Consider the following 17,670-nt stretch of genomic DNA (forward strand, 5'->3'; position numbering starts at 1 on the left):
CATCCCTGTACTAATAGTATCGTAGTGAGCTCTCTGTGGTGATACACATGGTATTGCCAATCTAAAGACCTGTGTGCCATGACAACCTGATTCTTTCAGAGACATTGTGCATAGGCTGCCCCGCCTTTACCGTAAGTTAAGAAAAATAAAGACTTCAGCAGCGAGGACACTGAACGGTATCACAGCACAGATCACTCACTTAAATCCACCCCTGATTAGGGATGCGGCGCTTTCCCCTTGTGCAAGAAGTAAAATACCAGGGAATAAAAAGAAACAAGACAGCCAAAATGTGAGCAGCGCTGAAGGCCGGCTTGTCAGGCGCGAACGTTTGGTGAGAGCCGGTTGCTTTGCCGCACCTCAGCTTTGCACTCGGCAAACAAATTAATAAACATCGACTGTCTGCCCACGTCCCGCCCAGGTGCTCAGTCGATCCAGCAGTTTTCGGAGCGCCCCACGGGCAAGGCCCTGTAAAGGCGTTTCCACGGGTGTGATCATGGATAATAGATGGTCGTCGGGCCAGAGAAATGTTAAAAAAACAAAACAACGCAAAAAAAAACACCGATGCCAGGCTATGAGGCTCATGCCAGTTTTGTCTGCGTGCACCAAGGAGGGCACAGAGCATTTAATATTGAGCAGTGGAAATTCAATCGGTGCTCCCTTTAGAGGTCTGTGCCGTATATCTTTGTGTGTGGGTATGTGTGTGTGTGTGTGTCTCAGCTCCTGCCTTCACTGTGGCAGCCCGAGGGGCGAAGCGGATCCAAAGTAATGGGAATGCATTAGAGAGCAATTCATGCGATATGAAAGAGGGCAAAAACAAATCCAGGGAACGAGTAGCGGAGACAAGCGGCGTTGTTGGAGTTGCTCGGCGATACCGTCTGATATTAAGTTCCAGCGGTGGCAGAAAACTTTAATTTAAAAATTTAATGGGACAGACTTGTGCGTGAAGCGGTGCGCTTGTGTTGCGCTTATAACACAAGTTGGCCAAACGTGGGGGAAACACAGAGACGAACTTTTCAGAAACCTGGCTGACGAGATGTTCCCAACTCTGAGGGCGAGGCAGAGAGACACGGTCTTGCATGACTCACGCTAGCTTCCAGCTGCTATGACCGTACCGTGGAACCAATGATTGGAAACTATATTATTATCAAAAGAAAATTGAACATAGAGGGGAATGAGTCGAGTGTATCCGCCACTGTGCCTGAATAAAAATAATCTGTTTTTGCGGCAGCTGAACTTGCAAGAATCGTATCACACCCCCTATATGAACACACTTTGCTGGACCTATACTGCTGTAGCCTGCTGGGAATATAGTAAGTCAGTGGATGCATGGCGTTGGTGTGGGTGTGAATGACGTTCTGTGTTACAAATGCGCGTGCGGGGGTGGTGGGAGTGTACCTCTCCTGCCCGGGTAGGTGGCGGGGTAGTACTCGTAGTAGAGGTCCGTCTGGTCTAGGGTGCCGAAGGGCTCCATCTCCAGCTCGGCGCTCTGGAACAGGTTGAGCTTGGTCAGCAGGGCCAGGCGCACGAACCACAGCTGAAACGCACGCACGCACACGTTAGGCCACCATAGCGATCACGATAGCCATGTGAACATTCTTTGTTTTAAACACTCCCCAGAGAAAAGGGGGAAAAGGGGACCATTTAGAATGGAGAGAGAGGGAGGGAGGGAGAGCGAGAGCGAGAGAGAATGGAAAAAAAAAAGAGAGAGAGAGCTCATGCGTTTATTTCAATATCTTATGGTCACAGCTGTTACACTCCCAGGCTAGTGCTGCCCTCTGCCTGTCTTCCAGAGAGAGAGAGAGAGGGGGGGGGGGGTGTAGGCTTGCTCCCTCTTTTTGACTCTAATGTATGCAGGCAGCTCTCGGCTCCCACTGTTTTTCTCCTCTATCACACACACACACACACACACACACACACACACACACACACACAGCATACCCCATAGTGCTGGCCACAGTGCATTGACACACAGACACACAGGCATGCTGCCTCCTTACTCCGTATGTCATATTGTGGGGAGTGAGACAGGCATGGTTATAATTGTATACAGTACACAATGATCAGCTACAACATTAAAACCACTGACAGGTGAAAGGATTAACATTGATCATCTTGTTCCAATGGCACCTGTCAAGGGGTGGGATCTATTAGGCAGCAAGTGAACAGTCAGTGCAGCTAGGGTTTGAGCTTAATATTGGATTTACGCCATATCGGGCCGATATTGGGCTTTTATTAGATATCGGCCTGTCAATGTCATAAACCTCCGATATGAAAAATAATGAAAAGGATTCCCTCGGTAGGGCTGGGTGGAATACCCACTTTTTACAGTATATCAATATATTTTCAAATGAGATGTAGGGTGAAACAATACTGTTTACGTCAATATAGATTGATGCTGCGTTAAAATACCATATTTATGAAAAAAAAAAAAGTAAAAAAAAAAAAAAAAAAGAGTTGAACTCTTCCTTTAAAGGCAGTAATGTATCCTGGAATTATTAGACTTTTTTAGATTTTTTTTTGGCAGAAAGAATTTTTAAAATTGAACAATATTGAATATTGGCACAAAATATCGGTCTCAGCAGTCTCAGTCAAACAAATATAGGTATCTGCCATTAAAAACCCTTATCGGTCAAACCCTGGTCCTGGCATTGATGTGGAAGTTACTTTGACCTAAACATTGGGCGTTGTCGCACCGAACAGTTCTGGGAGCTCCCTGAGGGCAACAAGGAACTGGAGAGGTCCCCTGAAAACGAGATTCCTTCAAGGACTTTCTTTCTGGTTGCGTTCGCACAGCACTGGAAGCCTGAAGTGACGTCAGCCAATGGGGTTTCAGCATGAGTTCCGGTGTTAAGTGTATTTACTCTGCAACTTTCACTTATTTCACCTTATCAGTCCACTAAAATGTTTCTTAATTTCTGAAAAAACTCGAGGCCGGAATAAGCCACCCAGTTGCTGAATCTTCACTCATATTAGATCTACAAGACGTAATTTAAAAGTTTGTTCTGATTTTCTTAAGGCAAGAGCACGCAACCCACACGGCACAGGGATTTTTTGTTAATTCAATTAAAGTCGGAAAAAAAATAAATGAAATAAATACATCTACAATAAAATACAATTTTTATTGTTTTTTTTTTTACTTTATTTTTTTGCCGCCGAGTGTATGTGGGCTTGTCTGCACCCTGCACCACTGTCCTCAGTGTGAGGGACCATGTACTTACGTCTGGACCAATCACCACGCACTTAGGCCACTGAAGGTTCCTCTTGTGCCAGTTAGTCCCAGCCTTGGAGTAGGAGCTAAAAACGTTCTTTAAGAACGAAGTTCTAACAACTACGAGCATTCCTAGTTTCTGCAGTGCGGACCCAAAAAAGGGACGACTCCTCCAAAAGTTCTTAGAAATATGAAAAAGCATCTGCGGTGCGAAAATGCCCATCATTGCAGACCAAGAACACTCCTTCATGGCAACGTTATTCCCTGATCGCAGTGGCCTCTTTCAGCAGGATAATGCGCCCTGCCACACTGCAAAAATTGATCAGGAATGGTTTGAGGAACATGACAAAGAGATCAAGGTGGTGACTTGGCCTCCAAATTAGCCAGATCTCAATACGATCGAGCACCTGTGGGATGTGTTGGTAAATACCACAGGACACCTTCAGAGGTCTTGTGGAGTCCATGCCTGGACTGGTCAGAGCTGTTTTGGTGGCACAAGGCAGACCTACACAACGTGAGGCTGGTGTGGCTTAAGGCCTAATGCTGTGGCCGGTCGGTGTATACTGTATATACATGGATATAGAGAGAGCGAGAGAGAGACAGAGAGAGGGTATCTGGCCAGTGTGCTGTACCTGCAGTGAGTCGCTGGTGTGGGAGGTGGGCTGGCCGCTTTTGCCGTATCCCTGGCCATGGGCTGTCAGCAACCGTCCTGTCAGGTCCACGGCAGCCCTCCAGTTCTTGCTGCTCTGGAAGGCAGAGAGGGGGTGGTGTGGGGGGGTTTGAGGATGGAAGGAGGAGTGATGTATGTGAGGTACACACGGCAAATCCTACTTGATGGCGTTGGCGCGCCAAATGAATGACAGAGCAGGGCGACGGCTGACAGAGAGCGAAGGAGACACCAGTCAGCGTGTCGGTGTGCAGTCGCGTGTGTGTGTGTGTGTGTGTGTGTGTGTGTGTGTGTGTGTGTGTTGCGTTAGGAATGGAAATGCTCTCCTCTGGCTGGTGAGCGGCCTCCACAACACGATAACTGGCCATTGAAAACAAAAGCAAAACACGACAAAAGCTGATTTGGCCTGAAAGGGACTAAATATTACAGAATATTTACGGAAAAAAAGTGGCACGAACTTCGCATTCTGACTTGTCGGACTTTTTTTCCACCAGCAATAATTGAGAAGAGAACAAAACAGCCGGGACAGGAACGAAGCAGGAAAAGAAAATGAACGGACCAAACAATCAAAGGGTAGACATAACAATAAGGCTGAAATACCTCTCATGCCACTATAGGCCTAGGTCAGGGGCCAGCAACCTTCAGCATTAAAAGAGCCATTTGGGCATGATTCCCACCAAATAAAACCCACCTGGAGCTGCAAAACCTATTTGACCGCTATAATGAAGATAACACCGGATATACAGTATAGTTTTATTACACTTGTGCTATGTACTGTATGTAAGAACTGTAGTTTGTTGCATTTATGAAATAAGAATAAGAACGACAAACTGATAGACTGTCATTTTTTTTCTGTGCTTGACACAGCAAAACACTCAATTCTTTTGAACTCTAAAAATAAGAATACTGGCACGTATCATTTTTCTTTGAAATAAAATACAAAATGCAGGTCCTTCACTTATTTGTGGATTTGAAAGAAAGAAATATTCACTTCAATTATAAGGGGCAAAATAATGTTAGTTTATGTTTTATCACGACTTAAGTCAATTTCTTGTGCCACAGTCAACCGTCGACCTGAATATGAAACACAACTACATCAGTTCAGGGTCCGGTAGAAACATCTATATTTGCATAATTCATAGCTTGTTTGTCTCACCTGCTTAATGCGATTTCTGCCCCTGAACTTCACTGCAGAGCTTCTCCATATCAGGGCTGTATGATGTCACTCTGAGCTTCACACATGACTGTTAGCCGTCATCAGTGAGTCGCGACCCATTTTTGCTTTTTATGAAGTTCATGGTGGAAAACACTTGCTCGCACAAGTATGTTGATCCAAAGATGGACAGGAACCCAAATGCGTACTTGTTCATGTTCAAATAGGTGTCGGGAATGGCATTCCATGTCTCGATTCCACTCCGCATTTCATTAAAACGAACTTTAACGTTCTATTTTCCTCAGAAACTTTTCTTTTTTTGGATGTATCCATGGTGAGCTTACCAGGGTTCGAGAGCTCAAAATAAGTCACCAGCCTGTCGGCAACAGGTGACGCATACAAGGTGCGACGCATATTTTCGTCAACAAAATATTAAAACACGTTTTATTTCAATGTTGCAAGATCACCTAAATCTCCAGAATCATAACTATTACATTGAAAAAGTTAACAAAATAGAATAAAATGTATTTAAATTAAATAGCCTTATTTATTCACACTATTTTCTCAAAGCCACAGGGAGCCACGGCAGAGGGATGAAAGAGCCACATGTGGCTCTGGAGCCGCGAGTTGCCGACCCCTGTCCTAGGGTCCTCATGCAAGATCTCTTAAATGGTAAACATTGACAGCATGCATATCACTATTCACCTGTGTTGGACAAACCCAATGAAAGCAGAAATTGCAAAAATTAGGGCAAAGAACCAAGCAGCTTCCAAAAAGCACTTAAATCTGGAAGGGAGCACCGGCATCTTAGGAAGAGCCGAGATTCCTGCTGCCTTGTGTCAACACTGTTTTGACGGTTTTCATGTAATACCACATCCAAAATCGTAGTTAATGCATCTTTAACTAAACCGAAGTAGCTCTAAGACAAGGGATTTTCTGCCGGGATGCAAGTTCCCTGCGCTCCGATGTGAGGGCCGGGAAACCTGCTCTGCGCAACACTGCTCCATTGCTTATGAGAGGTTGTGTGTGTGTGCACATGTGTGACCGCCTAGTTCTGAAGCTAGAGGACAAAGTGCCAGCAAAAACAATAACACACACAAACATGGACACACACTCGCTGCCTGATGGCTGAACAAGCGTGCAGGCCGCCCCGCCCGCCCGCGGATGGACAAGGGAGCGAGGGTACACACACACACACACACACAGCATCTGCTTCCGCAGGAGGGGGTACAATGGGGGAGGGGGGGGGGGTAGCAGAGTCACAGCACCCCATCAACCCACATGACAAGGTCAGCCTGCCGATTGGGTCCTAAGTGCTTCACCATTCATCATAGCCATGGAGCTAATTAGGCAAGAGAGAGACAGGCGCAGAGAGAGACAGGCGAGAGAGAGAGAGAGAGAGAGAGAGAGAGAGAGAGAGAGAGAGAGAGTTGATGAACAGCTGATTAAAATGACACGTTTTCATTCCCTCTTGCAGCTGATTTTTCCTCTTCACCCCCCCCCCCCGGCCACGCCCCAAATTCTCCCCTTGGGTGGGGTTCTTCCACACACACACACACACACACACCCCATCACTCCATCCTTCCCTCGCTCTATCCCTACTCCTTTCCTCCTCTCTTCCTCCCCACTTCTTCTCTTCTCTCCTCTCTGTCATCTCTCCTCGTTTTCATCTACCCCCCCCCCCCCCCTCCCCTCCCTCCGTCACTCCCCGAGCCCCTCCACCCTCCACCCCCCCTGTCGTGTCCTGTGCCAGTGGCTGTGGTGCCTCTGAATCTTCATTAGGGGAGGAAATGAAGCTGAAAACGAGGAGGCAGCCTAGATGGCCGAAAGCAGCTGCAGCCGCTCACACACACACACAGCCACACACACACACACACACACACACACAGCCACAAGGTATTACCAGGCAGGTGTCTGTATGTGTGTGTAGGGGAATGAGAGCACAGCGTGCCTGAAGAGGTGTACAGTAGCCGCATTCCGGCACACACACACACACACACACACACACACACACACACACACACACACACACACACACACACACACACACACACACACACACACACACACACACACACACACACACACACACACACACACACACGCAGGATATGTGCGAAATTCAGCCCCAAACTAGTGAATGAGTGCAGGAGACCGAGTTGAACAGAATGGATGAAAGTGAGCAAAAAAAACAACAAAAAAAAACAACACCCCAGAAACTTCAAGCCAAGAGAGTTTGATGAAGAGGAGGAAAAAAAAAAAAAGAAAAAAAAAAAAAAAAAGCATGTGGGGGGGGGGGGGGGAGCTGAGAGGAGGGGAGCCAAGGGCCAACAGGGGTGCAGTGAGCCATCGCAGGGAGCCACGCAGAATAAATACCACAGCTGAAATTGAACCTGCTTCGTATGGAATAGACCAGTGGTTCTCAACATGGGTCCGAGGACCCCCCAGGGGTCTTTCACAAGGTTCCAGGGGGTCCCCAGCAAAATGATTGATAGTTCATCTGGATGGATGGACATGGAAACCACCATTATTTAACTTACAAGACGTTAGCACCATTTCATAATGTACAGTAATGACTATTTTGATCCCAGTGTCACTGTTATCTCCCTAACTATAGCACAGAGAGGTCTGGAAAATTGGACTGAATTATATCTAACTATACAGATCTTTTCAGATGGCAGGTCTGTGACCTAATGCGAATCAAATTGAGGGTCCTTGATATGAAGACGGTTGAAAATCACTGTCATAGATAATATCTGGCCATCAATGGATTAATGCAGCAGATAGATTTCCATGTACATTAGCCTAAGTATAAGGTAGGGCTGGACAAACCCCCTCAAAAAACACTTATTTCGGTCGAATGCTGATGCATTTGAATGCCGGAGCTACAGATCGATCCTGCTCCAATATTTGTTGTATTTGGAAAAAACTAATTTGGAAAACCAAACTCAAAAAGTCTGTTTTAGTTGTATAGACTGTAAGTGTTAATAGTTGTTTTATTTGGAGGAACTCGTGCCTCCCCGTTGAATATTCGCACAACAGCGAAATCCGATTCGACTGAGTAGCGAAAAAATTAATAATAATCGGACACACACAAAAGAAATCCCTCATATGTTTAATGGACTCCCGGTGAAGAGCAACTGAAAAGTTTCTCCAGAAGCTGTTGAAAATAGGATGGAAGACAATCAATGATGAAAACTAAACAATGATTGTGTTTAGATTTCATATCCTCCTGTAACTTTCACCAGCAAAAAAATGAAAAACATATATATATAAAGACGTGGACAAATTTGTTAGTACCATTACAGCTGATTGAAACAATGCTTCATTCCTCCTGAAAAGTGATGGAATTAAAAGCAATTTTCTCATGTAAACCTGCATGCCTTTGGTATGTCATAGAGCAAAGCAAAGAAACTGTGAAAGGAGATAAATTATTGCGAGGGAGATCAATTATACTCTAAGATGGCCTGGACAGATTTGTTGGTACCCCTTAGAAAAGATTATAAATAATTGGATTATAGTGATATTTCCAACTAACTGTTTTCTTTAATTGGTATCACACGTCTTCAATCTTATAATCAGTCATTCAGCCGATTTAAATGGAGAAAAGTAGTCACTCTGCTGTTTGCTATCATCATGTGCACCACACTGAACATGGACCAGAGAAAGAAAAGGAGAGAGTTGTCTGAAGAGACCAGAAAGAAAATGTTAGCATTCTAAGCTAAAGGCTATAAGACCATCTCCGAGCAGCTTGACGTTCCTGGGACTACAGTTCCAAAGATTATTAAGAAGTTTAAGGTCCATGGGACTGTAGCCAACCTCCCTGGACGCGGCTGCAAGAGGAAAATTGAGCCCAGATTGAACAGAAGGATAGTACAAATGGAAGAAAAAGAGCCAAAGAGGTACAAGCTGAACTCCAAGGTCAAGGTACAACAGTGTCTGATCGCACCAACCGTCGCTTTTTGAGCGACAGTGGGGTCCCTGAAAGAAGACCCAGAAGGACTCCACTTTTGAAAGAAAAACATAAAAAAGCCAGATTGGAATTTGCTAAAATGCATATTGACAAGCCACAATGCTTCTGGGACAATGTCCTTTGGACAGATGAGTCAAAACTGGAGCTTTTTGGCAAGTCACATCAGCTCTATGTTCACAGACGAAAAAAATGAAGCTTTAAAAGAACGGCATACCTACTGTGAAACACAGAGGATGCTCAGTAATGTGTATTGTACACTGCTTACAATACGGCCGCCTGCGCGCTGCGCCGCGTGCCGTCGCAGCGTCAAGCATCTCATTACGCATCACACTTGATATACTATATACACTGTAAATCATCATCTCATCACCATTCTCAGTCTTGTTTCCAGTCTGTCAGTATTCACTACACTAGTGTTTTCAATGACCACTCCCTCTTACTGTGAAATAACACGGGTCCTTGTTTGTCGACCAATTTGTAAACGATCTGGTCCTAGGAACCGAACTTGGTCGTTAAGTGAGGAGTATCTGTGTGTGCGCGCGTGCACACACACACACACACACACACACACACACACACACACACACACACACACACACACACACACACACACACACACACACACACACACACACACGCACGCACGCACGCACGCACAGTGATCATGGTAATGAGCTCAACTAGTGGTGACATCACGTGATCGTGGTAATCATCACAGCCCTAGTTGCACATTTCGCCGGAAGGAATTTTATTTAAAAAATAGATTGATGAGGCTATTTTTCTTTTACTATTCAACAGACTTTTTTTATTTTAATAATATATTTTTAACTGTTTAACTTATAGCTTTAATCAGTCAAAATTCTTATTGTCGGTTAATGGTTAGACGGTAATTATTAACATCCCTAATCGCCATGTATAAGATAATCTAACTTTCCTATAAAAAATAATTTCATGGATGCTTAAACATCACACAATCCCTCTAAAACAAAGCCAACAATACTTCTCCCTACAGCAATCATTGAAGTTGGAACAGTCTTTGAAGTTTGCCATGCTCCTCCCCTAATCCGGCAGAGGGTTGGGCATCATTGCAAAGCAAGCATTGTTTTTAATCTCCCTTTTGCAGTAGACCATTTAATAATAATAGCCTAATAATAATTATACTCATAATAACAATAATAACAACAGCCTAAGAATAATATTATTAATTATTATTATTATTATTATTAATTAAATAATATTAATTAGTTTCCGTGATGCTGGGATCAGACTACAAAATTCAGCCCGGGCTTCAATGGCTTCGGCTCAAATGTCTTTACCCCATGTAGTCTAGACTTTCAAATCGCCTCAACGTTCCTCTACTTCTGGTCAAATTACGACAGTTTTTCACTAATTTTAGCACGAGGTTCTAACGAGACCTGAACCATGTCTGTGCATACTGCAATTGTCATGTTTCAGACACTTTTATCACAAAAAATGCCAAGGAGATAAACAATCCCAGCAATAAGTATAGGGATCCGGCACCTCAGGCTGGACCCCAAATAATAGCAATTGCGGTCAGTTTCCACGGAACCCAAACAGGTTTTTGGCAGCGCAGGAAACGTAGTCACGTCCCCCCGCTCGGGTCTTAAACCAGAGAAGGTGAACATGCTCGTCTTCTTGGCACAGAACCTCAACAAAGTCAACTGAAAATGAAATAGGCCAGACATATTATTTCATTGTTTGTTTGTTTGTTTATTTTTTTGAAAGGTAAATAAACCGGGACTGTCTGAGAAAAGCGCATTTTGGCCTATCCCTTCAGTAAATCTATCTATTTGGTTCAGTTTTATTTATTTTACACTATCATACTTAAATGTTATGTTGTTTCACATTTAATATCTGAGGATGTTAAGTAAGGCTATTTCATTTAATTTCAACCGTCGCAGTCAGAAAGACGCCCTGGACAGGCAATGCCGTTCGTTTTCTCCGTTTTAACATACTTTGTTTAGCATTGCAGAAATTAACATTCATTTAATTTATTCCAAAATGTTTGAAAATGTTGAATCTTTGTTCTGTTTAAAGAAATTAGTTCATTATATTCTACTTATGCTGCCTTTTCGTAACGACGACCCCCCCCCCCCCCTCAGAGCACACCGCTCCGCCTCCCTCACCTTTGCCAAGCTTCAGCCTCCAGACTGGACACTCAAGCAGCTGGTTCTGGTGTCCTTCAGCGGGGACAATGAAGTGACTCGTACCTGCTTGCTCAATGGGCCACTTCAAATAGCCGAACATGACCTCGTCAATGGCTCCCGGTAAATCGTGTACGTACAATTAGAGAGTAAACTATGGGGAAGAGCTATAAGGACTATGATGAAGATGGTGACGCTGAAGATGGGGGCTTTTTCCACGCTCATATCACAAAAAAAAAATATATATATATATATGGCTATCAGGTTATAAGGTCTCACTTTGTAAGGTTCTATTAAAGCTTTTATGGTTAAATGCCACTGAATATTAGGCATACTTTGTTAGTAGTCTATTAAGTGGTTGAAGGGATTGATAATAATTTGCTTTCCATGACATGGATGAAGAAATAGATACACTTATGTACTGGGATTCTGAAAACAACAGAATCATATTTAATTCACAGATACTCAGATACACCTGCCCACTAATATGGATTAGGTAGTCCTCACTGAACGACTGAGTTGCGTTCCTAGGACCAGGTGGTTTAGTGAATTGGTCGATAAGCGAGGGCCCCTGTTGTTTCACGGTGAGGGGGCGCCATTGAGAACGCTGGTGTAGTGAATACCGACAGACTGCGGGAACGGGACCGAAAACGGTGATGAGATGAAACGTATATAGTGTATAGAGTATATATAATATACAGTATATAGTGTATAAAGGGTGATGCGTGATGAGATGCTTGACACTGAGACGCTGCGGTATTGTAAGCAGTGTACAATACAGACTGGTCAGAGAGCTGGTCCTAAGTCTGAACTCTTGTTAAACAGGTAGGTCCTTAAGTGAGGATCACCTGTATTGCATTTATTATAGCGGTATACCTGCTGTACCTTAATGAATGTATAACGCTGGTTTATATGTTTACAACCCTATCCATGGCCTTCCCAAGTTCCCAAAACGACAGGAAAAAAAAAAAAAAAAATCTGGATTTGATTTGTTTTCATCATTGATGATGGGGCGGAGACTCATTTTTCATCTACAAGATAACAGAGCGGAACGCAGGCGACTATACCCCCGACGCTAGATGGCCACATAAATTGTGAATTGCATCTTTTAATGAGAAACAGCAAGTTTTTATCAGGCGGCTTGCCTTGAGGGTGGCCTTGGCATGCAAACCCGCCGCTCGTTACCCAGGTGTGAATCATTTCAATTAACACCGAGGAGACGGTGGGATGTGGACGGGGGTGCGGGGGTGCGGGGGTGCAGGGGTGCGGAGAAAGGGAAAGATAAAAACAATTGACTGATATATGGGACGGTGATTAATAATTTAGCTCGGCTCAAATGACTCTGCAATAAGGCATAATCAGACCCCCCCCCACAACACACTGCAACACCCCCCCCCCCCCCCCCCCACACACACACCTTCCAAATCAAATGAGGAGGCATTACCATGGTGATTTATCACCGGCAATATTAAATCGAGTTTGGAGGCTACGCCAAAGCAGTGTGTGTGTGAGTGTGTCTGTGTGTGTGTGTGTGTGTGTGTGTGTGTACCGATTGTTAATTCTCTGGCTAGATTGTGTGGGATGCGTATTTTCTTACTTTTTCTTTTTAAGTTCTGCGGGCACTCTACCACTGGGGATCTTATCACATCGTATCACAAGACGGATCATTAAAGAAAGAAGGCAAAATAAGAGAAGGGAGTGTGACTGCATAGTACAAGGTAGTATTACGTGAACCATATCGGGTGGCAGCGAGACAAACAAACAACACACTACAGACATGACACAACAGACCGCCATGATGATACCTAACAGGTAACCGGTAAGCCAATGCTCTTGGAAAAATACAATATAATATTCCTTCCCACTACATTTTCGGCTGGAAACCATGCCTTGAATAATGTAATGGAACCTGTTAACCAAAATAAAGCAAAATAGGGCCATAGTCTCTATAAAAACTTCTGCGTATACAGTAAGGCTGGGCCGACACATCATTATGACATTGATATATCGTGATTAAGACTAGATGCTGTCTGGGATTCTTTGTTATCGCAATAGTTAAATGTAGTCGTTAAGTCTAAGTTACAGTAAAGTAATGACATTTTCTGGACTGTTCCAGCTGTTCTGATCAATGCCTCTAACTGGTCGGTCATAACTTTCACATCACTGCAGATTGGTTCTCGAATATTTATTGTCCGTTAATGTTATGAAAGAACTTATCATCCTTCCCTCAAATAATATCGTCCAATTACCGGTATCGAGATGTTTGCCAAAAATATCCCCATGAATGGTTTAGTCAACATTGCCTAGCCCTGGCTGCATACAGGTGGGAACACAAACTGTGCTTATTGTGCTCACAGCAGCCAGGCTTACGACTCGCTCAAACACATAATTAGTCTCATCGAGAGTTTAAAAGGAGTGAGGCTGCCTAATTGTGTGGATGATCGAAAGTTCACTGCAGCTTTTCCTTTGGCAAGTTTAGAGAAAACAACCAAAAAATAAAGAATCCCTGCGTAAAAAAAAAAAAAAAAAAAAAAAAAAAAAAGAAAAGGCCGGCAAAGAAACGAACGCCCACTGCCAGTGCTCTCGCGAGACTCTGCGCCTTGGGGCAAATCAAACTTAAAAAGGCTTCCTCATCCCGCCTTTGGTTTTCACTGGGAGCTCCCATGCCACTTAAATTCAGCCCTAATGTTTTGGATTTTGAAGGGAGGGGTGTGTATGGGTAAGTGTATACTGTCTGTGTGTTGGTGGTGGGGAGTATATTATCAAAACTTAGTCAATTGTGGGAACAGTGGCTGCTCTTCCATGCCTCGGTAGGTTCTCATGTGTCTGTAAACACTAAAAGCCAGAGAGAGAGAGAGCGTAGCTGTGAAACAGGGAAGACGGCTGGCTTGGCTACTGCACTCACAACAACTTCACACGGCAGCCATTTTGTGTCGCCACCGGCGTTTCGGCTCAGAGACACGTTTCGGGTTTTAATTAGAAGCTACTGCGCACTGAGGGGAATCAAGTGACAAAATACGGGTGTTAAACTTTCAGTGGTACTCCACTAGGCTACAGTCCAAGAAAAATACAAACTAAAAAAAACAGTCCCTTGGATACTTTAGCAAGACTTTTTGATGGTGTGGATGTCAACAACAACAACAACATTTTCTATTTCTATAAACAACAGTGCTGCTCCGGACGTACTAATTAAGACGTTTACTGGTATAAACTAGATCAGTGATTCTCAAGCCTTTTCAGGTCAAGGACCTCAGTGTGATATGCATTAGGTCATTTCATAATATTTTAATCGCTGGGACACCAATCTGAGAAAGTTTGTATTGTCAGATATGATTTAGTCCAAGCTTCCATACCTGTCTATACTGTAGTTAGGGAGGTAACAGTGAAACTATGATCAAAAGTTTTTTTTGTACATTCTCTAATAATGCTAATGTCTTAAATGTCATAAATAAAATAATGGTGAAGATGAACTTTTCATTATTTTGCCTGAGGGATCCTCAGATTCCCTGAACTAGACTGTGCATTATTTAGCTGAGCCATGGTAGACCCCACAGGAGTAGCCTTCCCGATTGTTGAAGCTGGCCATATTACAGCATGCACACCAAGTTTTACCTATTCTGACAAGAACATTGACATTTCACTGCATTCACCAGCGGGGGTTGTGAGATGACGTCAAAGAAGTGAGGGGGTTCAGCGCTGAGACTGATGGTCAACCTTTATATTCAACCGACTGGGTTCAGACATATGGCAGCTGCCTACATGCATAAAGCAAGGTGGAAATGACCAACACTTTGAGAGGTGGAGAGAGAGAGAGAGAGAGAGAGAGAGAGAGAGTCCGACACGACCCCATACTGATGATGGTGCACTACCCACGCCTTGGCTTGTTGTCGACATCAGGAAATGACTGCTGTGTTAGAACGCAACAGTAATGATAGCTAAAAGGTCACAACAATGATATTAAGGCACTATGCGGCCGACCAGTCACTGCGACGATTATTGGGGTGGTGGTGGTGGTGGTGGTGGTGGGGGGTGTCTTTGACCCTTCCAAGGTGGAGAGGAGGAGAGGGTGGAGTTGTTATCCAACCTCTCTTTCTCACACACACAAAATATGCATCTGCTGGAGCTGATGCACATTTGGACCTGCCCCAGGCCCAGACACTGTGAGGAGGGGAGAGGGTAGATAATACGGATGGATGAGGAGAAGAGCCAGAGCGCGAGAGAGAGCGGGAGAGAGAGAGAGAGAGAGAAACAGTTTGCCCTAATCAGAGAGACAGATGAGGCTTGTTCTGGGTGGTGCTGAGCCAGAGGTGTACCAGTGCTGACCACACTTTTGCTGGGGGACACAGAGGTAGTGAGAGAGAGGTAGATGGGAAGTCAAGGAGAGGGAATGGTGGGGTAAGAAGGGAGAGAGAAAATGAGAGCGAGAGGAAGATGGAGAGGCCAGTAACAGGTCATCGGACCGACAAGACTTGCTGATTTCGACCCGCTCTTCGATTGGCTCACTGAGAAACACTGTAGCGGTGCACAGAGCAAGAGAGAGAACAAAAGATCTGTTCTGTCTTCCATTTTGCTTTGTCTTTGTTCCTTCCTCTCCTCTTTCTCCCTTCCTCTCGATCACTGGCTTTTTGGGTTCCTTCACCCCCCCCCCCCCCCCTACACACACACACACACACACACACACACACACACACACACACACACACACACACACACACACACACACACACACACACACACACACACACACACACACACACACACACACACACACACACACACACACACACACAAATCTTGTGCATGTTTTTGGTGGGGGTCCTTACTGACGTTACATGAAGGAAACCCCATGTGAGCACGTGGGGAACATGCAGCAAACTCCACACAGAAAGGCCCCTAATCGGGAGATAACCCACTGGAGCACAGTGCCAGCAGCTCCCCGGGCGGGAAGCCGACCGAGGACCTTCTTGCTGTGAAGCAGCAGTGCAAGCACCGTGCCACCGCACCCAGAACTCCTCAGCGCCTGCGTTCGTGTGGATGCACTCAAGCGGAAGTGTGTTTCACGTGCGTGAGTGTGTGTGTGTTCTGCGCGTTCTATTTGTGCGTCTTGTGCAGTGTGTGTGTGTGTGTGTGTGAATCTGTGTGTGCAGGGGGAGGTTGGGGACAGCGGGCACAGTCACAGTCTGGCTCTGCAGCATGAGTCATTCTGCCAACTTGTGGCGGATCACAGCAGTGCGCATGCACGCCCCCACACACATAGGAACACACACAAAAAAATAATAATTAAAAAAACGACACCACACGTTAGACTGAAGCCCCATAGAATAACGACTAGTATCAGAACGCAAACATCCAGGCCAAGGACATACAGGCTACAGGACGTGGTGTGCGTTTAAGCACCTCCACCCAAGAGGGATGATTCAGTACACATGTGCACACACGCAGCGTACAGTACGTGCGCACGTGCGAGAAAGAGATTAGCTAGCTGTCTTGCATTTGTTGGGATCGATGCAGGGTATTGATCTCCGTCAAGGTGACTGGATGTACCAGGCTGCAGCTGTGACAGCCACAAGCTCACGCGATGCTCAGGCCTTGCAAAGCCGCCCTGGATGTGTGTATGTCTCCTTTCTCTCATTCCCTTTTCGAAATGGTTCTCAAGACGAGCAGACCAAAGAAAAGGTTGAAATGTACACTTGCCTTGGGGAGGGCGATATGGAAGTTATTTGTCAAAATCATCCTTTTTACTGATGTGGTCAAACATATTCGTACTGACATAAATCCCATGTCAAATAATCCACTGACTTCTCATCACACTGCATTCTTCATTTTGTTGTCAAGCAAATACAAGATGAAGACTCAACACGTCGGTTGTGATCAAACACACAATGGTAGAGTGTCTATTTGTGGCCTAATATGTAAATAACATCTTAGGTTGTAGGTTATTAGCTCAAATAAACGGTTTAACAGGAAAATTATGTTTTTCTCTTCTATAATGGGATTGGAACAGAATATTATTAAAGTCTGTTTATATTCTCATCAGACTTAGTGTTTTGATGCTATGGAGTCGGCATGGACCAATGGACCCTGAGTGACATTTCAAGCACCCTGAAGCCAAAGATTCTGGCTGTTCTGAAGGTAAAATGGCTACCTACTGTAAATAGGTTCATACTAAACAGCTGTAGTTCATAGTGTATAATATGACAAAAGTGTTTTCTTCCCCCAAATAAATCCATTTAGACTCCATGTTTGGGTGTGTGTATATATATATATATATATATATATATATATATATATATATATATATATATATATATATATATATATATATATATATATATATATATATATATATATATATCTTGTTATCTAGAAAGGCAGCAGCCGACGCACACCCAGGTGGAGTATCGCGCAGCCGTTCCAAGTGACAGAACTTCAACCGATTAAAAAACTGATGCGGAGGTAGAAAAGCCGTGTTCAGGGAGTAAAATTCCAATCTGGGATTTTGAG

The 17,670-nt window shown here is 44.4% G+C and overlaps 1 protein-coding gene across 1 annotated transcript in view; it reads right to left on the reverse strand.

The window, feature by feature from the left end:
• trappc12 (trafficking protein particle complex subunit 12) overlaps positions 1 to 17,670 on the reverse strand; it is a 39,027-nt gene that overhangs the window by 13,398 nt on the left and 7,959 nt on the right. Inside the window, exons 3-4 of the mRNA XM_080011757.1 lie at positions 3,841 to 3,954; positions 1,396 to 1,534 (exon numbers count right to left, since the gene is read on the reverse strand). Of these exons, the coding sequence (XP_079867883.1) occupies positions 1,396 to 1,534; positions 3,841 to 3,954 (253 nt within the window). The remainder of the gene's footprint in view (positions 1 to 1,395; positions 1,535 to 3,840; positions 3,955 to 17,670) is intronic.

This window comes from Zeus faber (assembly GCF_960531495.2).
Source record: "Zeus faber genome assembly, chromosome: 13".
In the NCBI taxonomy this organism is placed as follows: domain Eukaryota; kingdom Metazoa; phylum Chordata; class Actinopteri; order Zeiformes; family Zeidae; genus Zeus; species Zeus faber.